General features: G+C 50.6%; 1 protein-coding gene across 1 annotated transcript; it reads left to right on the top strand.

Moving 5' to 3' along the window:
- Positions 1-1,941: 1,941 nt before the first annotated feature.
- Positions 1,942-24,700, top strand: LOC144507625 (ras-specific guanine nucleotide-releasing factor RalGPS1-like). The gene is made up of 8 exons (XM_078234780.1): positions 1,942-1,995; positions 9,004-9,102; positions 12,516-12,566; positions 18,853-18,936; positions 19,793-19,882; positions 20,763-20,855; positions 24,338-24,464; positions 24,624-24,700. Exons 1-8 carry the CDS (start codon positions 1,942-1,944, stop codon positions 24,698-24,700), a joined length of 675 nt encoding a protein of 224 aa, XP_078090906.1.
- The last annotated feature ends 1,193 nt before the right edge of the window (positions 24,701-25,893 follow it).

The raw sequence follows: 25,893 nt of genomic DNA on the forward strand, positions 1-25,893 counted from the left end.
TTTTCCCCCCCATCCCCGTAACCCTTTTCCCCCCCATCCCCGTAACCCTTTTCCCCCCCATCCCCGTAACCCTTTTCCCCCCCATCCCCGTAACCCTTTTCCCCCCCATCCCCGTAACCCTTTTCCCCCCCATCCCCGTAACCCTTTTCCCCCCCATCCCCGTAACCCTTTTCCCCCCCATCCCCGTAACCCTTTTCCCCCCCATCCCCGTAACCCTTTTCCCCCCCATCCCCGTAACCCTTTTCCCCCCCATCCCCGTAACCCTTTTCCCCCCCATCCCCGTAACCCTTTTCCCCCCCATCCCCGTAACCCTTTTCCCCCCCATCCCCGTAACCCTTTTCCCCCCCATCCCCGTAACCCTTTTCCCCCCCATCCCCGTAACCCTTTTCCCCCCCATCCCCGTAACCCTTTTCCCCCCCATCCCCGTAACCCTTTTCCCCCCATCCCCGTAACCCTTTTCCCCCCCATCCCCGTAACCCTTTTCCCCCCCATCCCCGTAACCCTTTTCCCCCCCATCCCCGTAACCCTTTTCCCCCCCATCCCCGTAACCCTTTTCCCCCCCCATCCCCGTAACCCTTTTCCCCCCCATCCCCGTAACCCTTTTCCCCCCCATCCCCGTAACCCTTTTCCCCCCCATCCCCGTAACCCTTTTCCCCCCCATCCCCGTAACCCTTTTCCCCCCCATCCCCGTAACCCTTTTCCCCCCCATCCCCGTAACCCTTTTCCCCCCCATCCCCGTAACCCTTTTCCCCCCCATCCCCGTAACCCTTTTCCCCCCCATCCCCGTAACCCTTTTCCCCCCCATCCCCGTAACCCTTTTCCCCCCCATCCCCGTAACCCTTTTCCCCCCCATCCCCGTAACCCTTTTCCCCCCCATCCCCGTAACCCTTTTCCCCCCCATCCCCGTAACCCTTTTCCCCCCCATCCCCGTAACCCTTTTCCCCCCCATCCCCGTAACCCTTTTCCCCCCCATCCCCGTAACCCTTTTCCCCCCATCCCCGTAACCCTTTCCCCCCATCCCCGTAACCCTTTCCCCCCATCCCCGTAACCCTTTCCCCCCATCCCCGTAACCCTTTCCCCCCATCCCCGTAACCCTTTCCCCCCATCCCCGTAACCCTTTCCCCCCATCCCCGTAACCCTTTCCCCCCATCCCCGTAACCCTTTCCCCCCATCCCCGTAACCCTTTCCCCCCATCCCCGTAACCCTTTCCCCCCATCCCCGTAACCCTTTCCCCCCCATCCCCGTAACCCTTTCCCCCCATCCCCGTAACCCTTTCCCCCCATCCCCGTAACCCTTTCCCCCCATCCCAGTAACCTTCTCCGCCCCAGTAACCTTCTCCCCTATCCCCGTAACCTTCTCCCCCCAGTAACCTTCTCCGCCCCAGTAACCTTCTCCCCTATCCCCGTAACCTTCTCCCCCCAGTAACCTTCTCCGCCCCAGTAACCTTCTCCCCTACCCCCGTAACCTTCTCTCCCATCCCTGTAACCTTCTCTCTCTCCAGCCTTACACAATCTTCCCAGCTCTCTGGACTCCATAGGTAGCTGTTCCTTCAGCTGCCTCAGCCCTGAGGTCTGGTATTCCCTCCCTCTGGTCTCTCCAATCCACCTCTTTGTCTTCCTTCAAGGTACAGCTTTCGGAGTGCTGCTCCTTCCTCAGCTGAATGGGGCTGCACTCACCTGATGAAGGAGCGCCGCTCCAAAAGCTCATGATTGTAAATAAACCTGTTGGACTTTAACCTGGAGACTTCTTACTGTGCCCACCCCAGTCCAACGCCGGCATCTCCACCTCATTTATCCTGTCTGCAACTTACTTATTTGAGCATAAATCTATTGTTATTGAACCACAAGACCTGGAACTCACTAAATCCATTTAATGTTTTACAGAGTTTGATCCGTTAATGAGTCTGAGTGGCAGCAAGTTGAAGAGTTACTGGTCGTTGCTATGGAAATGACCGGAGATGTACAGAGTGACAGAGAGTCAGATCCTGAACTCGAGGTAAGGTTGCTAATTACTGGATCGAGAGGGCTTTGTTTCCGGTAAAATAATTTTAGACTGACCGTGGAATAATCTGGATTTGGTTAAACACAGTTCCGATCTGCCGCCCCACTTTGGCTTTGCTGGGAGTTGCAAGGGAAGATTTATTTAACCTGCTCCTTCTCCGACCTCTGGAACGCTCTGCCAGAGGAGGTGGTGGATGGGGTCACGAATAGGGAGGGAATAGAGGGGTACGGACCGAGTAAGGGCAGAAGGTTTTTTATTTTAGTTTAGTTAGGGCATCGTGATCAGCACGGGCTTGGAGGGCCGAAGGGCCTGTTCCTGTGCTGTACTGTTCTTTGTTCTTTATAATGTCTCAAAGATTCTGCACTGTAAGATTCTGTGATCTTCATTGTTGTAATGTTGGGCAGTCACTTTGTTGGGCAGTCACTTTGCACACAGCAAGATCCCACAAACACCAGTGGTTGTGGTCATTTATATTTCTGTTTGGGATGTGAGGGAGAGTATTAACCAGGAGAAACAGTCCCCTCCGGTGGTCATGGGACTTTTGACCACCTGAAAGAAAGTTAGACTTTGATGTTGTCTCCCCCCCTGGAAGGCGATTTGTTACCGCGCTAATTGTTGGTTACTCGTGTCCTGGGACGGGCCTTGAAGACAGCAATGAGGCGAAGGGTATTCCCAACCCAGATGGGGCAGTTGCCAGCTTCTCTCCCTCACCACCTGCTGCCCAGCCTTGATGGTGCAGCCTGCCCCCTGCCCTCTGGGATGTGAGAAAGCCCCGAGGTGGCCGGTTTGTGACCACGGTTCAGTTCATTTGGGATTCCTTGCGCTGAGCTCTCATTCACTATCTTGCTGCTTTGTGGAGGCAGCGGGAAGGAATCGGATAGTGGGGTGTTGTCTGTCATTTGGACTGGAAAAGGACTAGAGGCAAAGACAGGAGAGGCAATGGTCGCTCCCTCTGTCATCACTCTGAGATTCCAACCAAGTCAGGTATAAACTGGGAGAAGAGGGAAATGGTCCCCAATGCCTTCCCTGAGCGACTGTCCATTGTGTTGACAGCTGTTGAGCTATGGGGGGCTTCGCAGAAGCTTCATCTTGTTGGCTCTTTGACTTTGGAACTGGGATTATTGGATCCCTGGCTAATTTATCTTTGATGTGGAGATGCCGGCGTTGGACTGGGGTAAGCACAGTAAGAAGTCGTCACGGATCTGACGAAGGGGCAGCGCTCTGAAAGCTTATGGTATTTGCTACCAAATAAACCTGTTGGACTTTAACCTGGTGTTGTGAGACTTCTTACTGTAATTTATCTTTCCCATAATGAGCCCCGAGGTAAGGATCCCATCCCTGGCTGCAGTCAGTATTGCTCTTGTCTCTGTGTTGATCAGTCCAGCTGATATCTTGCTTTATGGGCTATTTGGAATATGCTTCTTCAGATTAAAGGTTAAACTTGATCTTGCCGAAAGCAGAATATAAAGTTATCACAGTTTTAATATTAATCTCTGCTGCTGCTACCAGGAGATGTGTCCTCGTGGTGAGTCACGTTCATCTGACCTGTACGTTGCTCACGCATCCACTGTAGCTCATCTACAACCACTCAGTGACATATGTCATCTAACAACACCGATAGGTCTACTCTCCTCCTGTTCCCCCACTTTACATAGAAACTGGGAGCAGGAGGAGGCCATTCAGCCCTTCGAACCTGCTGCCCCATTCATTATGATCATGGCTGATCATCCAACTCTGTAACCTGTTCCTGCCTCTCTCTCTCTCTCTCTCCCCCACCCCCCCAATATCCTTGGATTCCTTTAGCCCCAAGAGCTATATCTAATTCCTTCTCAAAAATATACAATGTTTTGGTCTCAACTACTTCCTGTGGGAGTGAATTCCACGCATTCACCACCCTCTGGGTGAAGAAATTTCTCCTCACCTCGGGTCTAAAAGATTTATCCCGTATCCTTAAACTATGACCCCTAGTTCTGGACTCCCCCCACCATCGGGAACATTCTTTCTGAATCTACCCTGTCTAATCTTGTTAGAATTTTGTAAGTTTCTATGAGATCCCCCCCCCTCCATTCTTCTAAACTTATACGTCACTCCTGCCATCCCAGGCGTCAGCCTGGTAAACCTTCGCTGCACTCCCTCTACAGCAAGGACATCCTTCCTCAGATAAGGAGACCAAAGCTGCACACAATACTCCAGGTGTGGCCTCACCAAGGCTCTGAATAACATCTGTGCATCTAATCCTCTCGCTATGAAGGCCAACATACCATTTGCTTTTGTTACTGCCTGCTGCACCTGCATGCTGACCTTCAGCGACTGATGCACAAGGACACCCAGGTCCCGTCGCACATTCCCCTCTCCCACTTTATAGCCATTTCCCCTCCCAGCTGAGACCTCTGCAGCTTTTCAACTCTGATCAAATGGTCGATATGGTGACATTTTCCTTCCTGGATATCACCTGTTATTTCTTCCTCTTGTGATTTTAACATCTCTTAGTTTATGGTCCGCGAATGGAATCTAAAGCTAATTCTGAGCATCCACATTTCCAAGGTTTCTATCTCCTTCCAGTTGTAGTTGTAGTGGGGCGGCACGGTAGCGCAGTGGTTAGCACTGCTGCTTCACAGCTCCAGGGACCTGGGTTCGAATCCCGGCTCGGGTCACTGTCTGTGTGGAGTTTGCACATTCTCCTCGTGTCTGCGTGGGTTTCCTCCGGGTGCTCCGGTTTCCTCCCACAGTCCAAAGATGTGCAGGTTAGGTTGATTGGCCATGTTAAAATTGCCCCTTAGTGTCCTGGGATGCGTAGATTAGAGGGATTAGCAGGTAAAATATGTAGGGAAATGGGGGTAGGGCCTGGGTGGGATTGTGGTCGGTGCAGACTCGATGGGCCGAATGGCCTCTTTCTGCACTGTAGGGATTCTATGATTTCTATGATTTCTTGTCCGTGTTTCTGAGGGTGACAGTAAGAGCTTAGAGTGCGGCGTCTCCTCATGTTTCCTTGTTAGGAGTTTAAACCCTCTTGTTCCGAGCACACTCTTCACACTCCTTCTATCCTTCTGAAAGGAAATTAATTGTGGTCAAAGGTTCAGATATTACAATATCCCCGTTTTACTGTAAATTAATGTTGGAGGATGGAGTTCTTAAACAGTTACTGGCACTAAAACCTTTACATTTGATGTTCATTTTAACCTCCTAATGTTAATTCTGGTAAGTTTTTCTTTTTTTTATTCATTTGTGGGACATGGGCGTCGCTGGCTGGGCCAGCATTTATTGCCCATCCCTAGTTGCCCTTGGAGGGCAATTGAGAGTCACCCACATTGCTGTGGCTCTGGAGTCACATGTTTTGATTTGATTTGATTTGATTTATTATTGTCACATGTATGAGTATACAGTGAAAAGTATAGTTTCTTGCGCGCTATACAGACAAAGCATACCATTCATAGAGAAGGAAACGAGAGGGTGCAGAATGTATTGTTACAGTCATAGCTGGGGTGTAGAGAAAGATCAACTTAATGCGAGGTAGGTCCATTCAAAAGTCTGACGGCAGCAGGGAAGAAGCTGTTCTTGAGTCGGTCGGTACGTGACCTCAGACTTTTGTATCTTTTTCCTGACGGAAGAAGGTGGAAGAGAGAATGTCCGGGGTGCGTGGGGTCCTTAATTATGCTGGCTGCTTTGCCGAGGCAGCGGGAAGTGTAGACAGAGCCAATGGATGGGAGGCTGGATGTAGGCCAGACCGGGTAAGGACGGCAGATTTCCTTCCCTAAAGGGACATTAGTGAACCAGATGGGTTTTTCCGACAATCGACAATGGCTTCATGGTCATCAGTAGATTCTTAATTCCAGATTTTTTTTAAAATTGAATTTAAATTCCACCATCTGCCGTGGCGGGATTCGAACCCAGGCCCCCAGAACATTAGCTGAGTTTCTGGATTAATAATCTAGCAATAAGACCACTAGGCCATCACCTCACCTAATCAACACTTGGAGTTAAAAGCTGACTTTCGGGAAAGGGTGCTGAGAGGGGTGGATTGAGAGCTTGGCACTCGATAGGTACAATTCGTCATTGTGGCTAATTCAGTGCAAATTAGAATATTGGGCACTAGGAGGCGACAGAGCACAGCTTTACAATGTTCACCTTTAAAGTACAGTGATCTTCCATTAAAGAGGTTGTGTTAGAAATTTAAAAAGCCATTGCTGGGGTCTCATAGGACCACGGAAAAGTCACAGCACAGAAGGAGGAGGCCATTCAGCCCATCTTGTCTAAGCCAGCCTGAGGACGCCCAGCCCATAGCCCAGTAGCAGCACTGAAGGTGCCTATCCAGGTACTTTTTAAAAGAGTTTAGGGTCTCCGACTCCACCGCCAACTCAGGCAGCGAATTCCAGACACCCACCACCCTCTGCGTGAGAAAGATCCTCCTCATGCCCCCTCTACACTGACTGCCACTTATCTTTCTCCTAGTGTGGCAGGGGGATGGGAACTGATGCAGGAAGTCAGAGGGAAGTAAAGTGGGGACAGGAACAAAAGGCAGCAAGGGGAAAAGTGGAAGGCAGAGAAACCAAAGACAAAAATCCAAAGGGCCACAGTACAGAGTACAGAGACTGTGGAGAGGGGGTAGGGCACATGGAGTTGGGGGTAGTGTGTTAAAGTGGATTGGGGACTGGCTATCCGACAGGAAGCAAAGAGTCGGAATAAATGGGTGTTTTTCCAGTTGGAGGAAGGTAACTAGTGGCGTGCCGCAGGGATCGGTACTTGGGCCGCAACTGTTTACCATTTATATAGATGATCTGGAGGAGGGGACGGAGTGTAGGGTAACGAAGTTTGCAGACGACACAAAGATAAGTGGAAAAGTGAATCGTGTGGAGGACGGAGAAGATCTGCAGAGAGATTTGGACAGGCTGAGTGAGTGGGCGAGGATATGGCAAATGGAGTATAACGTTGAGAAATGCGAGGTTATACACTTTGGAGGAAATAATAACAAATGGGATTACTATCTCAATGGAAACAAATTAAAACATGCTACCGTGCAAAGGGACCTGGGGGTCCTTGTGCATGAGACGCAAAAGCCCAGTCTGCAGGTACAACAGGTGATCAAGAAGGCAAATGGGATGTTGGCCTATATTGCGAGGGGGATAGAATATAAAAGCAGGGATGTCTTGATGCACCTGTACAGGGCATTGGTGAGGCCGCAGCTGGAATACTGTGTGCAGTATTGGTCCCCTTATATGAGGAAGGATATATTGGCATTGGAGGGAGTGCAGAGAAGGTTCACCAGGTTGATACCGGAGATGAGGGGTTTGGATTATGAGGAGAGGCTGAGGAGATTGGGTTTGTACTCGTTGGAGTTTAGAAGGATGAGGGGGGATCTTATGGAGACTTATAAGATAATGCGGGGGCTGGATAGGGTGGAGGCGGAGAGATTCTTTCCACTTAGTAAGGAAGTTAAAACTAGAGGACACAGCCTCAAAATAAAGGGGGGTCGGTTTAAGACAGAGTTGAGGAGGAACTTCTTCTCCCAGAGGGTGGTGAATCTCTGGAATTCTCTGCCCACTGAGGTGGTGGAGGCTACCTCGCTGAATATGTTTAAAGCGCGGATGGATGGATTCCTGATCGGTAAGGGAATTAAGGGTTATGGGGATCAGGCGGGTAAGTGGTACTGATCCATGTCAGATCAGCCATGATCTTATTGAATGGCGGGGCAGGCTCGAGGGGCTAGATGGCCTACTCCTGCTCCTATTTCTTATGTTCTTATGTTCTTATGAGAGCTCAGTGAATGGGTCCAGTAAGGCTCAGGGAAATAAAACACAGGGAGAGTGTACAAAACATGACAGGACAGATGGTCTGATACGTGTTTGCTTTAACGCAGTGAGTATGACAGGTAAGGCAGATGAATTTAAAGCTTGGATTGCTACGTGGAATTATGATGTTGCGGCAATTATGGGACTTGGGTGAAAGAAGGGCAGGACTGGCAGCTTAGCATCCCAGGATTTAGATGCTTCAGGCGAGATAGAGAGGGTGACAAAAGAGGTGGGGGTGTTGCTTTACTGATTAGGGAGAATGTCACAGCTGTACAGAGCGAGGACACCTCGGTGGGATCTTGCAGTGAGGCCATATGGGTAGAACTCAGGAACAGGAGCGGTGCAGTCACACTGTTGGGGTTGTACTACAGACCTCCCAACAGCCAGCGTGAAGTGGAGGAACTGATACGTCAGCAGATTATGAGAAGATGTAAAAACAGCAGGGATGTTGTGATGGGCGATTTTTAACTTCCCCAACATAGACTGGGATTCCTTTAGTGCCAGAGGCTTGGATGAGGCAGAGTTTGATATTTGATTTGATTTATTATTGTCACATGTATTAACATGCAGTGAAAAGTATTGTTTCTTGCACGCTAAACAGACAAAGCATACCGTTCATAGAGAAGGAAAGGAGAGGGTGCAGAATGTAGTGTTACAGTCATAGCTAGGGTGTAGAGAAAGATCAACTTAATATAAGGTAGGTCCATTCAAAAGTCTGATGGCAGCAGGGAAGAAGCTGTTCTTGAGTCGGTTGGTACGTGACCACAGGCTTTTGTATCTCTTTCCCGACGGAAGAAGGTGGAAGAGAGAATGTCCGGGGTGCGTGGGGTCCTTAATTATGATGGCTGCTTTGCCGAGGCAGCGGGAAGTGTAGACAGAGTCAATGGACAGGAGGTTGGTGTGTCCGAGGGTGTTTGGTCTTGAGCTAAAGACATGTCCTTTTCCACTGCCCTGGCTAACAATCCCTCCAGCCGTCTGATCCTTCCCACATTGTGAATGTGGGATCTTGCTGTGCACAATTGGCTCTATGACATCCCAAAACAATGACCATCTTCAGAAAAAACAATTCTGAGAATTTGAATAAAGTTTAGCTGGCATGGGTGTGTGAGTGAACCGTGCTGGACACTCTGTCAGTGTTAGTGATCAGAGTTATGGACCAGCTGTATCTGCTGATGGATTTGTGTCTGATTTTGACCTAAGATCTTGCCTCTTCCAGGGGAGCTGGCCTGTGGCAGAGAAAGCAGCCTGTGCCCTCAGCAAGAGTTTTGACGCTGTTGTGTTTGATGTTCTGATGGTGACTCCAGAACAGTTTGCGGTGAGTGAAAGATAGCGAGCAGGAGCGGAATGACAGTGACTGTGAGTCTTGTATCCGTGTCTGAACAGTGGTGAATCTGTGGAACTCTTTGCCGCAGAAGGCTGTGGAGGCCGGGTCATTGAGTGTCTTTAAGACAGAGATAGATAGGTTCTTGACTAATAAGGGGGTCAGGGGTTATGGGGAGAAGGCAGGAGAATGGGGATGAGAAAAATATCAGCCATGATTGAATGGCGGAGCAGACTCGATGGGCCGAGTGGCCTAATTCTGCTCCTATATCTTATGGTTCAATTCCGGCCTCGGATCACTGTCTGTGCGGAGTCTGCACGTTCTCCCCGTGTCTGCGTGGGTTTCCTCCGGGTGCTCCGGTTTCCTCCTACACTCCGAAGATGTGCAGGTTAGGTTGATTGGCCAGGATAAATTGATCCTTGTGTCAGGGGGATTAGCAGGGTAAATATGTGGAGTTACAGGGATAGGGCCTGGGTGGGATTGTGGTCGGTGCAGACTCGATGGGCTGAATGGTCTCCTTGTACACTGTAGGGATTCTATGATAACTGTTAAAAATAGGGCCTTGGGATCTTTAACATCCATCTGAGGGACAGATAGGGCCGTGGTTTAAAAGTTAAAGTTTATTTATCAGTCACAAATAGGCTCCATTAACACTGCAATGAAGTTACTGTGAAAATCCCCTAGTCGCCACACTCTGGCGCCTGTTCGGGTAACACTGAGGGAGAATTTAGCACGGCCAATGCACCCTAACCAGCACGTCTTTCAGACTGTGGGAGGAAACCGGAGCACCCGGAGGAAACCCATTTAATGTCTCATCTTAGGACCACACCTCGGACCGTGCAGCTGTCCATCAGTACTGCGCTGACATGTCAGCCGGGGTCAGCGGTTTAACTTGACGTCCGTTACTGATTCAGTTTCGCTTGTTCTGGGGGTACGGTTAATGAGGCACTCTCTCAATGGGTGAGATAAACATAAGAACTAGGAGCAGGAGTGGGCCATCTGGCCCCTCGAGCCTGCTCCGCCATTCAATAAGATCATGGCTGATCTTGTTGTGGACTCGGCTCTACTTACCCGCCCGCTCACCATAACCCTTAATTCCTTTACTGTTCAAAACATTACCTATCCTTGCCTTAAAACCATTCAATGAGGTAGCCTCAACTGCTTCACTGGGCTGGGAATTCCACAGATTCACAACCCTTTGGGTGAAGAAGTTCCTCCTCAACTCAGTCCTAAATCTGCTTCCCCTTATTTTGAGGCTATGCCTCCTAGTTCTAGTTCCCCCGCCAGTGGAAACAACCTCCCTGCTTCTATCTTATCTATTCCCTCTATAATCTTACATGTTTCTATAAGATCCCCCCCTTCATTCTTCTGAATTCCAATGAGTATAGCCCCAGTCTACTCAGTCTCTCCTCATAAGCCAACCCTCTCAACTGCGGAATCAACCTAGTGAACCTCCTCTGCACCCCCTCCAGTGCCAGTATATCCTTTCTCTGGTGTCTGTGTTTCTCTGGTTTCACAGTCCTGACTATTCTGTCACCACATGATGTGTTTACCATCTGCAGTGACTGCCCGTGTCTGCAGAAAGAAAGGTCATTAGTTTGCCAGAATGCGTTTTTTCGGAAATCCTCCCACAGTCTGAAAGACGTGTTGAAGCGTTTCGCTCTGTTCAGGGTGACAGGTGTCACCACAGCTTGCAGCAAAAGTCAGCGTGGTTGTTCCGACAGATATAATTTCTCCATCGCTGTGGTTGTGTGAGCTTAGAATCTTAGCTCACCCATCGAGTCTGCACCGACCACAATCTCACCCAGACCCTACCCCCATATCCCTACATATTTACCCACTAATCCCTCTAACCTACGCATCCCAGGACACTAAGGGCAATTTTTAGCATGGCCAATCAACCTAACCCGCACACCTTTGGACTGTGGGAGGAAACCGGAGCACCCGGAGGAAACCCACGCAGACACGAAGAGAATGTGCAAACTCCAGACAGACAGTGACCCGAGCCGGGAATCGAACCCGGGTCCCTGGAGCTGTGAAGCAGCAGTGCTAACCACTGTGCTACCGTGCCGCCCTGCTGCTCTGCATCTCTCACCGAGTGTTTCTAACTTTGCAAAATACCTGCTTGGCATCACATACAACAGTTATAGCACTGAAGGAGGCTCATTGGGTCCACACTGGCCCTTTCTCTCCTCCTGGGCCGCAGTGGTTGGCACTGCTGCCTCACAGCGCCAGGGACCCGGGTTCGATTCCAGGCTTTGGGTCACTGTCCGTGTGGAGTTTGCACATTCTCTCCGTGTCTGCGTGGGTTTCCTCCGGGTGCTCCGGTTTCCTCCCACAGTCCGAAAGACGTGCTGATTAGGGTGCATTGACCTTGATAAATTGTCCCTTAGTGTCCCCAGATGTGTAGGTTAGGTGGGATTGACCATGGTAAGTGTGTGGGGTTTTGGGGATAGGGTGGGGGTGAGGGCCTGGGTAAAATAATCGGTCAGAGAGTCAGCGTAGATTCAATGAGCCGAATGGCCTCCTTCTGCACTGTAGGGATTCTGTGATTCTATGAAATATTTATCCAATTTCCTTTAGATAAGGTGATACTGTATCTTTTGCGATCGGTCTATCAGCATTCCAAATCCTAAACACTCGTTAGATCATAAGGCATAGGAGCAGAATGAGGCCACTCGGCCCATCGAATCTGCCCCGCCATTCAATCATGGCTGATATTTTTCTCATCCCCATTCTCCTGCCTTTTCCCCATAACCCCTGACCCCCTTATTAATCAAGAACCTATCTATCTCTGTCTTGAAGACACTCAAAGACCCGGCCTCCACAGCCTTCTGCGGCAAAGAGTTCCACAGATTCACCGCTCTCTGGCTGAAGAAATTCCTCCTCATCTGTTTTAAAGGATCGTCCCTTTAGCCTGAGGTTGTGCTCTCTGGTTCTAGTTGGGTGAGAAGAAGGGGTTTGTCTTTTGGGGTCTCCCCTCGTTCTTTAGTCAAACACCTTAAACCTGAGAGAGTAAAGCATCGTACTGAGGCTGCTGCTACTCTGCAACCGAAACAGAAGGTGCTGGAAATCCTCGGAGCGACTGTAAGGCCATTGAGCTAAAGCGTTTACTCTTCTCCCCACCCTTGCCATCTTCCCCGAGTGGTTTCCAGCGTTTAGTTTCCATTCAATCAGATACCCCGGAGCAGGGAGTGGGAGGAGAGATGAAGGCAAGGTGAAGGAAAGCGCTCTCGAGGAGGAGGGTGAGGAGGGTGAGCGGAGGTTGCTGTTTGATTGGGAGCAGGCAGCAGGGACGGTTATATATCTGCTGGTTGCCTTTTTGCCTGTACGTCAGTGAGGGGATTCTGCCGACATTCCGCACTCCGCTCCCTGTCACTCATCCCGAATATTCCGCTTCGTTTCAGACTCAAATCACCCAACTCGATCTCCCTGTCTTCAGAGCCATCCAACCAGAGGTAAGAGGGGGAGGGGCTGGGGGAAGGGGATGGGAGGGGGCCGGGTCCAGGGAGCGGGAGGGGGCTGGGGGCGGGAGGGGGCCGGGTCCAGGGGGCGGGAGGGGGCCGGGTCCAGGGGGCGGGAAGGGGCCGGGTCCAGGGGGTGGGAGGGGGCAGGGCCAGGGGGGGTGGGCGAGGGTGGTGGCAGGGGGTCAGAGGGGCCAGGGGTTGAGACAGGGCCAGGGCGAGGGGGTGGGAGGGGCCTGGGCCAGGGGGTGGGAGGGGCCGGGGCCAGGGGGTGGGAGGGGCCGGGGCCAGGGGGTGGGAGGGGCCGGGGCCGGGGCCGGGGCCAGGGGGTGGGAGGGGCCGGGGCCGGGGGGTGGGAGGGGGCTGTGGGCGGGAGGGGGCCGGGTCCAGGGGGCGGGAGGGGGCTGTGGGCGGGAGGGGGCCGGGTCCAGGGGGCCGGGTCCAGGGGGCGGGAGGGGCCGGGGCCAGGGGGTGGGAGGGGCCGGGGCCGGGGGGTGGGAGGGGGCTGTGGGCGGGAGGGGGCCGGGTCCAGGGGGCGGGAGGGGGCTGTGGGCGGGAGGGGGCTGTGGGCGGGAGGGGGCCGGGTCCAGGGGGCAGGAGGGGGCCGGGTCCAGGGGGCAGGAGGGGGCCGGGTCCAGGGGGCAGGAGGGGCCGGAGCCAGGGGGCGGGAGGGGGCAGGGCCAGGGGGGGTGGGCGAGGGTGGTGGCAGGGGGTCAGAGGGGCCAGGGGTTGAGACAGGGCCAGGGCAAGGGGGTGGGAGGGGCCGGGGCCAGGGGGTGGGAGGGGCCGGGGCCAGGGGGTGGGAGGGGCCCGGGCCAGGGGGCGGGAGGGGTTGGGCGATGGGGTGGGAGGGGCTGAGCGAGGGGGTGGGAGGGTGGATGCTATGGCGTTCGGAGGTGAGGAGGTTACACATTGTGTTGGGTAACTTGTGGGAGTGGGGCTGCCGGATGGACTTTGCGCTGCTAACCCACCCCCTCATTGTTATTCAAGCACTGACCCCTCCGATCCACAACCTCCCCGGGTGAGATGACCCAGCTCAACCTCACTAACCTGCCACTGGGGCTTCTACTTGTGGGCGACACGGTGGCACAGTGGTTAGCACCGCTGCCCCACAGTGCCAGGGACCCGGGTTCGATTCCCGGCTTGGGACACTGTCTGTGCAGAGTTTGCACGTTCTCCCCGTGTCTGCGTGGGTTTCCTCCGGGTGCTCCAGTTTCCTCCCACAGTCTGAAAGACGTACTGGTTAGGGTGCATTGGCCGTGCTAAACTCTCCCTCAGTGTAACCCAAACAGGCGCCGGAGTGTGGCGATGAGGGGATTTTCACAGTAACTTCATTGCAGTGTTAATGTAAGCCTACTTGTGACACTAATAAATAAACTTAACTTGTGGCAGTGTGCTGCTGTCAGTTGCTGGGTTGGCTGGCTGGTTCTGTGATGATGTGGAGATGCCGGCGTTGGACTGGGGTAAACACAGTAAGAAGTTTAACAACACCAGGTTAAAGTCCAACAGGTTTATTTGGTAGCACAAGCCGCAAGCTTTCGGAGCGCTGCCCCTTCATCAAAGAGCGCTCCAAAAGCTAGTGGTTTGTGCTACCAAATAAACCTGTTGGACTTTAACCTGGTGTTGTTAGACTCCTTACTGTGGTTCTGTGATGTGTTTAATGGGTTGTTTTCTCAAGGGAGAATCACTTTGAACTATTTTACTTTCCCACAATGTTTTAAAACATTTAGGTGATGGGGAGGAAAGATTAGGTAAATGAAGATTACCACAGCGGTTAGATAGCTGTTTGCTATTGGATGCTGAACCGTTTGAGACAGATGTGAAGGGTTATTGTCTGAGGTCGTGACCCTGATGTTTGAGGCCTTGTTCGTCATCAGCCTTTGAGCCGCTCTATTGGTGATACGATTGGTCCAATTACATATTTGCATGTTTCTATAGTAACCTGAGCTCCCGATATCTTGATGTGGAGATGCTGGCGTTGGACTGGGGTGGGCACAGTAAGAAGTCTCGCAACACCAGGTTAAAGTCCAACAGGTTTATTTGGAATCACGAGCTTTCGGAACGCTGCTCCTTCACCTATATATGCCATGTTTGTGAAACCTACCCCTCCACTCACCTGAGGAAGGAGCAGCGCTCCGAAACTCGTGATTCCAAATAAATCTGTTGGACTTTAACCTGGTGTTGTGAGACTTCTTACTGTACCTGTACCTTGGTGAGTGGATAACTGCTACATCTAAGTGTGGCCTCCGAGAATCCCTGCAGCCAGCCCATTGGGTCTGCGTTGACTCTCCGAGAGAGCATCTTAGCCCAGGCCTACTCCCCCCGCCCTTTCCCTGTAACCCCACACATTTACCCCACGAATCCCCCTAACAGTGGGACTAGGCATAAAATGGTTCGGCACAGACAAGAAGGGCCAAAAGGCCTGTTTCTGAGCTGTAATTTTCTATGGTTCTATGGTTCTAACTTACCCACCTTTGGACACTAAGGGGCAAGTTACCATGGCCAATCCACCTAAGCTGCACATTTTTGGATATCTTCTGTGTTCAGACGTTGCACGCCCCTTGGCTGTCTCATTGAAATATTCACAGTGGCGACAACTTTCTCTCATTTCCAACATTACCTTCTCTTCAGAAACAACAATTTTGTTTCATTCGATTAATTTTGTGGCGTCGCTGATCTGAGGGCTGATTTTAAATGAAGGTGCGGTCCCCCAGAAACAGCAGCTTAGACCCTGGTGCAGTGTATCGTGAGCGATTTTAATATTTGAAATCCTGGCGTTTCTGTAATCCACGTTGCTGAGTCACAATAATAAAGGAAATGAGTGAACACGGAGGCAGCTCGGAATCTCGCCACCAATAGCAGGAGTTTTGGATACAGTTAGATAGTTTGTGTTGAACTTGTTCAGTCCGTGTCTCGGTTGGGTCTGTGCGATAAGCTTCACTCCACAGCAGAAACCCTCCCCGATCGGGATTTTGGGTAACCCAGATTCTTTAGCACATTTCCTGCACAATTCTACCTCGGGTGGGGTGCAACTGGCGATCGTTGCGAGATGAGTCCTGGAGTCTCACAGCACAGAACGAGGCCCTTTGGCCCATCCTGTCTGTACTGGCCATCACGCACCTATCTATTCTAATCCCATTTTCCAGCACTTGGTCCGTATGAATCATAGAATCCCTATAGTACAGAAGGGGGACCATCGAGTCTGTATACACCAAAATCTCACCCAGGCCCGATTCCCGTAACCCCATTTACCCTTCTAATCCTCCTGACACTCCGGGTCAATTTAGCATGGCCAATCCACCAAACCCACATGTCTCTGGAGTGTGGGAGGAAACCGGAGGAAACCCATCTGACGAGAAATTGATTGAGAAATTGTTGCCAGATGCTCCCAGATGTTGGGCAGTGGATCGTGTTAGGTTGCTTTCTTTTATTGGCCACTTTGATGTGGTATATTCCTTCTGGGCAAATGCTCAGCCTCTGCCACCTCCTCTGGCTGGTTACTGCTGCTTGTCATTTTCTGTGGGGCTTGTTTGAACCAGGCAGGCTACATAACGCGATCCATTTGCCCGTCACTGGAGTTTTTAAGTTGCATGATTAACCTTGATGGTCAGAATTTAAAATTCTCACTCCCCAACCACCTCCCCCAGGCTCCAATCCCTTCAAGGCCTTGCTCCAGACCGGTCTCTGTAACTTCCTGCAACCCTCTGAGATCTCAGCGTTCCTCTAATCCTGCCTCTTGTGTAACCCTGATTTTAATTGCTACCCCATTGCTCCAAGCTGTGAATTCCCACTTTCTCTCTCTCTTTCCACTTTTATCTCTCTTTCTCTTCTCCTCTCTTTCTCTCTCTCTTTCTCTTCTCCTCTCTTTCTCTCTCTCTTTCTCTTCTTCTCTCTTTCTCTCTCTCTCTCTCTCTTTCTCTCTCTCTCGTTCTCTCTCTCTCTCTGTCTCTTTCTCTCTCTCTTTCTCTCTCCCTGAAAGATGCTCCTTAAAATCTACCTCTTTGACCAAGCTTCTGGTCCCCTGTCCTAATATCTCCTAATGTCACTGTGTGTCTCATCTTGCTTTATAACTCTCGCCTTGGAAGCACTTTGAGATACTTTACTCTGTTGAAGGCGCTATCTGAAGGCAGGTTGCTGTTTTCTCCAATCCCGTGGCAGTCATTTGAGCTGTGGCTCTTTGGCGATTGGATTGATCTGATCAAGTTCACTCTGTCTGTGAGCCTGGCTTCCAACAGGGAGGGACATTCTCCTTCCATCATTCACAACACGGGAACAAGAGAAGTAAAACTCCAAACTATGGACAAGGTATTTGCTCTGTCCCTTTGTGCCCCTCCCCCACACGCTCACTTTCCCTCTAAATTCAAATAATCTTGATTTCATGTTTTAATAAAATCATTTTATGGCCAACATGTGGACTGCCAAAGAATGGAGTTCTGTAATTAAAATCCAGAACGCTGGAAAAACATCTGTCTTCAATCTGGGAATTTATTTGAGATGTTTTATTTCCCCGCTCGATTTAATGAGTTAGAAACTGTTTCTTTTGGGCTATTTTTTTTAAACTCTTAATCCTAGAAATATCCAGTCTCTAAATTTAATCTCCAAACGATATTCTTCTGATAATCAAATCCAACCTTTGACACCGTCTGTATTGTTTTTAGACAATTACAACCACATTAATGTTGTCACGTGTCGATGTACAGGAAGCGATTGTTAACATGTACATTATACCATGTTACACGCGTGTTACTGCCTGAACTGAACTCACACCATAGGCTTGTAATGAAGGGCTAAACTTAACAATCTGTTAGTGTCTTGTTCCTTATCACCCTATCATAAACTTCCAGTGTGCCAACTCCTTTTGAATAAACATTGAGTTCAACTTTTCAAAATGTCTCTGACTTTTAAAGCCACGGAACATTTCCAAGTATTTTACAGCCCACTCACCGACTGGTGACGTGTAGTTGCTCCTGTGAATTCGGAGCTTGAACACAGCAAGATCCCACAAACAGTGCTGAGACCAGGCAACGGGGAGTCCCTGCTCCTCTTCGAAATAGTAACGTGGGATCTTCAGCCGAGAGGGTGGACAGAGCTTCGGTTTAACACCACCATACGGGCGGCACAGTGGGTTAACACTGCTGCCTCACAGCGCCAGGGACCCATGTTCGATTCCCAGCTTGGGTCACTGTCTGTGCGGAGTTTGCACGTTCCCCCCATGTCTGCGTTGGTTTCCTCCGGGTGCTCCAGTTTCCTCCCACAGTCTGAAAGACGTGCTGGTTAGGGTGCATTAACCGTGCTAAATTCTCCCTCAGTGTAACCCGAACAGGCGCCGGAGTGTGGCGACTAGGGTATTTTCACAGTAGCTTCATTGCAGTGTTAATGCAAGCCTACTTGTGACACTAATAAATAAACTTAAAAAGAAGGGCCCCTCTGACAATGCTGCGCTTCCTCAGTACTGACCCTCTGACAGTGCAGCACTCCCTCAGTACTGACCCCCTGACAGTGCAGCACTCCCTCAGTACTGACCCTCTGACAGTGCAGCACTCACTCAGCACTGACCCTCTGACAGTGCAGCACTCCCTCAGCACTGACCCTCTGACAGTGCAGCACTCCCTCAGTACTGACCCTCTCACAGTGCGGCACTCCGTCAGTACTGACCCTCTAACAGTGCGGCACTCCTTCAGTACTGACCCTCTGACAGTACGGCACTCCCTCAGTACTGACCCTCTCACAGTGCAGCACTCCCTCAGTACTGACCCTCTGACAGTGTGGCACTCCCTCTGCACTGATTCTCTGAATGTGCGGCACTCCCTCAGCACTGACCCTCTGACAGTGCGGCACTCCCTCAGTACTGACTCTCTGACAGTGCGGCATTCCCTCAGCACTGACCCTCTGACAGTGCGGCACTCCCTCAGCACTGACCCTCTGACAGTGCGGCACTCCCTCAGTACTGACCCTCTGACAGTGCAGCACTCCCTTAGTACTGACCCTCTGACAGTGCGGCACTCCCTCAGTGCTGACTCTCTGACAGTGCAGCGCTCCCTTAGCACTGTCCCTCTGACAGTGCGGCACTCCCTCAGTGCTGACTCTCTGACAGTGCAGCGCTCCCTTAGCACTGACCCTCTGACAGTGTGACACTCCCTCAGCACTGTCCCTCTGACAGTGCGGCACTCCCTCATTACTGGTTGGGATGGTGAAATCCGGATTGGAATCGGGAAGGCCAAAATTCTTCACTTCTTATTGGCTGTTGACTCAAATCTTCCCTTTTTGTTCCCCCAAACAGGAGTTATCTGGTTGCAGTTGGAACAAGAAAGAGAAACGGACTTTGGCTCCCAATGTGGTAGCTTTTACCCGGAGATTTAACCAGGTAGGATGTAAAACCTGACATGGTCAGGTCATTCAGCAGAGACACTGAAATGTACAAACGATTTGGTCTTTTTATTTATTTTTAGCCATTTGTGGGACATGGGCGTCGCTGGCTGGGCCAGCATTTATTGCCCATCCCTATTTGTCCTTGGAGGGCAGTATAGAGTCAACCACATTGCTGTGGCTCTGGAGTCACATGTAGGCCAGACCGGGTAAGGACGGCAGATTTCCTCTCCTAAAGGACATTAATGAACCAGATGGGTTTTTGCAACGATGGTTTCATGGTCATCAGTAGATTCTTAATTCCAGATATTTTTTATTGAATTCAAATTCCACCATCTGCCGTGGCGGGATTCGAACTCGGGTCCCCAGAACATTTGCTGAGTTTCTGGATTAATAGCCTGGTGATAATACCACTAGGCCATCGCCTCCCCATGAACGATTATACTAGTTTCAACAGACCATCCCGCTGCTATTTCACCGTCTAATGTCCACCCACTGTCCAAAGAAGTTCAAAAGTTAACTGTCACTAACCCCCAGACTCTGTGCCCCTGGCTCCAGGTCTCCTACTTGCTCCCTAATGGGATTCCGATAATTGGTCCCCTTGATCAGCCCCTCGGTATTTAACTGAGAAAATGAATCCAGAGAGAGGAGCAGGAATAGAACCTTAAACTTGTGTCCAGCCGCCTGATCGTGAAGTGATGGGGCGGGGGGAGATGTCTTAAATCTTTAATCCAATAATTTCAACGAGAAAAATTAAATCCTTACAGCATTCCCGGCCAAACCGCTGCTCGAGGAAAGAACTTGCAGTGTGATTAAGGATTGCCGCAAAATAAATTAATGCTTCTCTTTTGCAGGTCAGTTTCTGGGTTGTCCAAGAGATTCTCACCAAACAGACCCTCAAAATACGAGTCAAAGTTCTGGGGCATTTCATCAAAATTGCAAAAGTGAGTCTCTCTTTACAATAGATTTCGGGCTGAAGAATGATTCTGATCATCGGTTATCCATATATCTATATATAAACTGGATAAAAGCAAATTACTGAGGATGCTGGAATCTGAAACCAAAAGAGAAAACGCTGGAAAATCTCAGCGGGTCTGGCAGCATCTGTAAGGAGAGAAAAGAGCTGACGTTTCAAGTCCAGATGACCCTTTGTAGGGGGAGGGAATGAAAGATGAGTCATAGCCACAGAAACCAGGGGAAAGGCTGCTAATGGCAGCCCACAGAGAGAATACCCTACACCCTGCAGTATAAATATCTCCCACTTTCTAAGCCTTGTAGCTTTGACAAAGGGTCATCTGGACTCGAAATGTCAGCTGTTTCCTCTCCTTACAGATGCTGCCAGACCCGCTGAGATTTTCTTTTTTGGTTATCTATATTGCTGCGCATAGAATCCCTACAGTGCCATTCGGCCCATCGAGTCTGCACCAACTCAGCATCTAACCACCACCCACCTGATTCCGTAACCCCTAACCCACACAACGTGGAACACTAAGGGGCAATTTAGAATGGTCAATCCACCTAACCCTGCACCTCTTCGGAGTGTGGGAGGAAACCCATGCAGACACGGGGAGAGCGTGCAAACGCCACACAGTGACCCGAGGCTGGAATCGAACCCGGATCTCTGGCGCTGTGAGGCAGCGGTGCTAACCACTGTGCCACCGTGCCGAGTGCAGTGATGGTGCAGATGCAGATGGTGACCTACTTTAGAAAGCTTTTGGTAGCAATAACCCTCATAGAAGAATAACTAACATTTACTCTCTGGTATTTCGCGGGCTGTATGGACTCGGAGATCGGGAAAAGCAAACATGTTTGTATCTGTTGCAGAAACTTCAGAATGTCCATAATCTTCATGGATTGATGGCAGTGATTTCAGCTTTACAGAGCACACCAGTCTTCAGGTTGTCACATACCTGGGCGGTAAGTGAAGGTCCCTAATCCAGCTACTTCTGAATTACTCTCTGTTTCTTAGGAAGCTCCTGTATCGAACAGACTGATCTGATTTGATTTATTATTGTCACATGTATTAGCATACAGTGAAAAGTATTGTTTCTTGCGCGCTATACAGACAAAGCATTCCGTTCATAGAGAAGGAAAGGAGAGAGTGCAGAATGTAGTGTTACAGTCATAGCCAGGGTGTAGAGAAAGATCAACTGAATGCGAGGTAGGTCCATTCAAAAGTCTGATGGCAGCAGAGAAGAAGCTGTTCTTGAGTCAGTTGGTCCGTGATCTCAGACTTTTATATCTTTTTCCTGACGCAAGAAGGTGGAAGAGAGAATGTCCGGGGTGCGTGGGGTCCTTGATTATGCTTTTCCGAGGCAGTGGGAAGTGTAGACAGAGTCAATGGATGGGAGGCTGGTTTGCGTGATGGATTGGGCTACATTCACGACCTTTTGTAGTTCCTTACGGTCTTGGGCAGAGCAGGAGCCATACCAAGCTGTGATACAACCAGAAAGAATGCTTTCTATGGTGCAGCTGTAAAAGTTGGTGAGTGTCATAGCTGACATGCCAAATTTCCTTAGCCCCCTGAGAAAGTAGAGGCGTTGGTGGATTTTTAACTATAGTGTCGGCATGGGGAGACCAGGACAGGTTATTGGTGATCTGGACACCTAGAAACTTGAAGCCCTCGACCGTTTCTACTTCGTCCCCTTTGATGTAGACAGGGGCATGTTCTCCTTTACGCTTCCTGAAGTCGATGACAATCTCCTTCGTTTTGTTGACATTGAGGGAGAGATTATTGTTGTCGCACCAGTTCACCAGATTCTCTATCTCATTCCTGTACTCTGTCTCGTCGTTGTTTGAGATCCGACCCACTACGGTGGTGTCGTCAGCAAACTTGAAAATCGAATTGGAGGGGAATTTGGCCGCACAGTCATAGATGTACAAGGAGTATAGTAGGGGGCTGAGAACACAGCCTCGTGGGGCCCCAGGTGTTGAGGATGATTGTGGAGGAGGTGTTGTTGCCTATCCTTACTGATTGTGGTCTGTGGGTTAGGAAGTTCAGGATCCAGTCGCAGAGGGTGAGAGCTGCCAGCTGAGATAGTCAGTCTGCGAAGGTGAAGGAGGAAGTTTATGAATGAGGTTATTTTTAAAACAAGATGTGGACAAGCAGCGAATCACAGCGTGAGTTTGAACGTGTGCATCGCCAGTGAAATGAATTGAAATTATCAGAAGGGATGGAATGAGTAAAATGAGAGTTTTTCTAGTGGGACAATCTGGATACCAGCAGTAAGGATTCAGTTACGTTGATTCAGTCGGGTTCCCCCCTCCCTGAACAAGATATTAGTGTTTTCAGAATCTGCAAGGCCACAGGTGCGATGTTTGTGAAACGTGTGGGGGTTTCACCCAGACTGTTCTGTGCTATGAAGATATTTTTCCAATCTAAATCCCTGTTGGTGGATTTTCATCAACTTTAGCCAAAGGAACAATGTGTCGGTCGCAATGACCTCGGGAAGGATGACATCAGGAAGGAGACTGTTACTAACAACTCAGCTTCTCTCTCAGATTTCCAACCACTCGGGCAGAAAACTGCAGAGCTGTACACTTAGTTAGGGATTAATACAGAGATGTGGGGAGAGAGTGGGGCAGTGGGATTAGGGATGGCACAGTGGTCAGCGCTGCTGCCTCACAGCGCCAGGGATCCGGGTTCGGTTCCCGGCTTGGGTCACTGTCTGTGCGGAGTCTGCACGTTCTCCCCGTGTCTGCGTGGGTATGCTCCGGTTTCCTCCCACAGTCCAAAGATGTGCAGGTCAGGTGGATTCGAAATTGCCCCTTAGTGTCAGGGGGATTGACAAGGTTAATATGTGGAGTAATGGGGATAGAACTTGGGTGCGATTATTGTTGGTGCAAACTCGATGGGCCAAATGGCCTCCTTGTGCACTGATGGATTCTATGAGTCTGCGATCGATACAAGGCAATGGGAAGAGAGTAAGACAGTGAGATTAGTTTAGGGATTGATACAGGGCTATGGGGAGAGAGCGGGGCAGTGGGATTAGTTTGAGGATTAATACAGGGCTATGGGGAGAGAGCGGGGCAGTGGGATTAGTTTGGGATTGATACAGGGCTATGGGGAAAGAGTAGGGCAGTGGGATTAGTTTGGGATTGCTACAGGGCTATGGGGAGAGAGCGGGGCAACGGGATTAGTTTGAGGATTGATACAGGGCTATGGGGAGAGAGTGGGGCACTGGGATTAGTTTGAGGATTGATACAGGGCTATGGGGAGAGAGTGGGGCAGTGGGATTAGTTTGGGGATAGATACTGGACTATGGGGAGAAAGCGGGGCTGTGGGATTAGTTTGGGATTGATACAGGGCTATGGGGAGAGAGCGGGGCAGTGGGATTAGTTTGGGATTGATACAGGGCTATGGGGAGAGAGCGGGGCAGTGGGATTAGTTTGGGATTGATACAGGGCTATGGGGAGAGAGCGGGGCAGTGGGATTAGTTTGGGATTGATACAGGGCTATGGGGAGAGAGCGGGGCAGCGGGATTAGTTTGGGATTGATACAGAGCTATGGGGAGAGAGTAGGGCAGTGGGATTAGTTTGGGGATAGATACTGGACTATGGGGAGAAAGCGGGGCTGTGGGATTAGTTTGGGATTGATACAGGGCTATGGGGAGAGAGCGGGGCAGTGGGATTAGTTTGGGATTGATACAGGGCTATGGGGAGAGAGCGGGGCAGTGGGATTAGTTTGGGATTGATACAGGGCTATGGGGAGAGAGCGGGGCAGCGGGATTAGTTTGGGATTGATACAGGGCTATGGGGAGAGCGCGGGGCAGTGGGATTAGTTTGGGATTGATACAGGGCTATGGGGAGAGAGCGGGGCAGCGGGATTAGTTTGGGATTGATACAGGGCTATGGGGAGAGAGTGGGGCAGCGGGATTAGTTTGGGATTGATACAGAGCTATGGGGAGAGAGTGGGGCAGTGGGATTAGTTTGGGATTGATACAGGGCTATGGGGAGAGAGCGGGGCAGTGGGATTAGTTTGGGATTGATACAGGACTATGGGGAGAGAGCGGGGCAGCGGGATTAGTTTGGGATTGATACAGGACTATGGGGAGAGAGCGGGGCAGTGGGATTAGTTTGGGATTGATACAGGGCTATGGGGAGAGAGTGGGGCAGTGGGATTAGTTTGGGATTGATACAGAGCTATGGGGAGAGAGCGGGGCAGTGGGATTAGTTTGGGATTGATACAGGGCTATGGGGAGAGAGTGGGGCAGTGGGATTAGTTTGGGATTGATACAGGGCAGTAGGGATCGAGTGGGATTGTTTAGGATTGCTTTCTCAGAGTTGACACTGGGTGTAATGCGCTCTTCCTAAACGATGGTTCACCAGGATCCCAAAGTGCTGCAATTTGGTGACACGGGAGAGGAACATTGCGATGGAAGTTTGTTCTTTACTTGCAGGTGCTGAGTCGGAAAGACAAAGTTGTGTTTGAAAAGCTGCAAATCCTGATGTCTAAAGACCATAACTACAAACAACTCCGAGATTACACCAACCGCTTGAAAATCACACCTTGCATTCCGTATTTGGGTGAGTTTAATCTCCTCCAATCTCCTTTGGAGAACCAACTGTTACAATCTTCTCGTGTCTGAGCGTTGCTGCGTAACCTCCACTTGCTGAGTGGTTGTGACCATTATCTCCAGTTTGATTTGATTTCTAGCGATCACTTTCCTCCCTGAACCTTGTTAGCTGCTGTCCTCGTGCGTCTGGTCACTGTCACCGGGAGCAGACGCCCAACCAGCTGGGTTTCCATCCGTGATGGTTAATTGGTCTCCTGGTCAGGAAAACGATCCAATGGCATTGGAAGCAGTTCAGAGAAGGTTCACTTGACTGATTCCTGGGAAGAACCTTATCCAATGAGGAAAGGTTGACCCATTGGAGAATGAGAGGTGATCTTCATAGAATCATAGAAACCCTACAGTGCAGAAGGAGGCCATTCGGCCCATCGAGTCTGCACCGACCACAATCCCATCCAGGCCCTACCCCCACATATTTACCCGCTAATCCCGCTAACCTACGCATCTCAGGACTCTAAGGGGCAATTTTTAACCTGGCCAATCAACCTAACCCGCACATCTTTGGACTGTGGGAGGAAACCGGAGCACCCGGAGGAAACCCACGCAGACACGAGGAGAATGTGCAAACTCCACACAGACAGTGACCCGGACCGGGAATCGAACCCGGGACCCTGGAGCTGTGAAGCAGCAGTGCTAACCACTGTGCTACCGTGCCGCCCCTTATCTTATTGAATCTCATTGAAACATATAAGATCCCGAGGGGATTTGATAGGGTGGATCCTGGGAGGATGTTTCCACTTGTGGGAGAGACTAGAACCAGGGGACACAGATTAAGAATAAGAAGTCTCCCTTTTAAGATGGAAATGAGGAGAAATTTTTTTCTGAGGGTTGTGAATCTGTGGAATCCACTTCCCCAGAAAGTAGTGGAAACTGGGTCATTGAGTTTATTCAAGACAGAATTCCAGATTTTTGATAGTCAAGCGACCCATGGGGTAAAGGTTGCAGTCAGGAGATTGGCACCCAGACCCAGACACATCATCCACCATTTTACTGAATGGTGGAATAGATTTGAAGGGCTGAATGGCCTCCTCTTGTTTCTAGGTTCTGTGTTCCAATGTAAACCATTTCCAAAGCGATGGGTAAGGTCAAACCATGTTTGAGGGTCCCTCTCTCGTTGTGAGTGTAAAAGGCAGCATGGTGGCACGGTGGTTAGCACTGCCGCCTCACAGCGCCAGGGACCGGGGGTCGATTCCCGGCTTGGGGCACTGTCTGTGCGGAGTCTGCACGTTCTCCCCATGTCTGCGTGGGTTTCCTCCGGGTGTTCCGGTTTCCTCCCACAGTCTGAAAGACGTGCTGGTTAGGGTGGATTGGCCATGCTAAATTCTCCCTCAGTGTACCCGAACAGGCGCCGGAGTGTGGCGACTAGGGGATTTTCACAGTAG

Source organism: Mustelus asterias, chromosome 19 (assembly GCF_964213995.1).
Source record: "Mustelus asterias chromosome 19, sMusAst1.hap1.1, whole genome shotgun sequence".
Classification (NCBI taxonomy): domain Eukaryota; kingdom Metazoa; phylum Chordata; class Chondrichthyes; order Carcharhiniformes; family Triakidae; genus Mustelus; species Mustelus asterias.

What these genes read in the sequence shown, in the direction of transcription:
- LOC144507625 (XM_078234780.1), top strand. Translation starts at nt 1,942, where the DNA reads ATGGAAATGACCGGAGATGTACAGAGTGACAGAGAGTCAGATCCTGAA. An exon ending in TCAGAGCCATCCAACCAGAG is followed by an intron (nt 12,567 to 18,852) that starts GTAAGAGGGGGA and finishes TCCCCCAAACAG; the next exon opens with GAGTTATCTGGTTGCAGTTG. An exon ending in ACCTTGCATTCCGTATTTGG is followed by an intron (nt 24,465 to 24,623) that starts GTGAGTTTAATC and finishes GAACCTTGTTAG; the next exon opens with CTGCTGTCCTCGTGCGTCTG.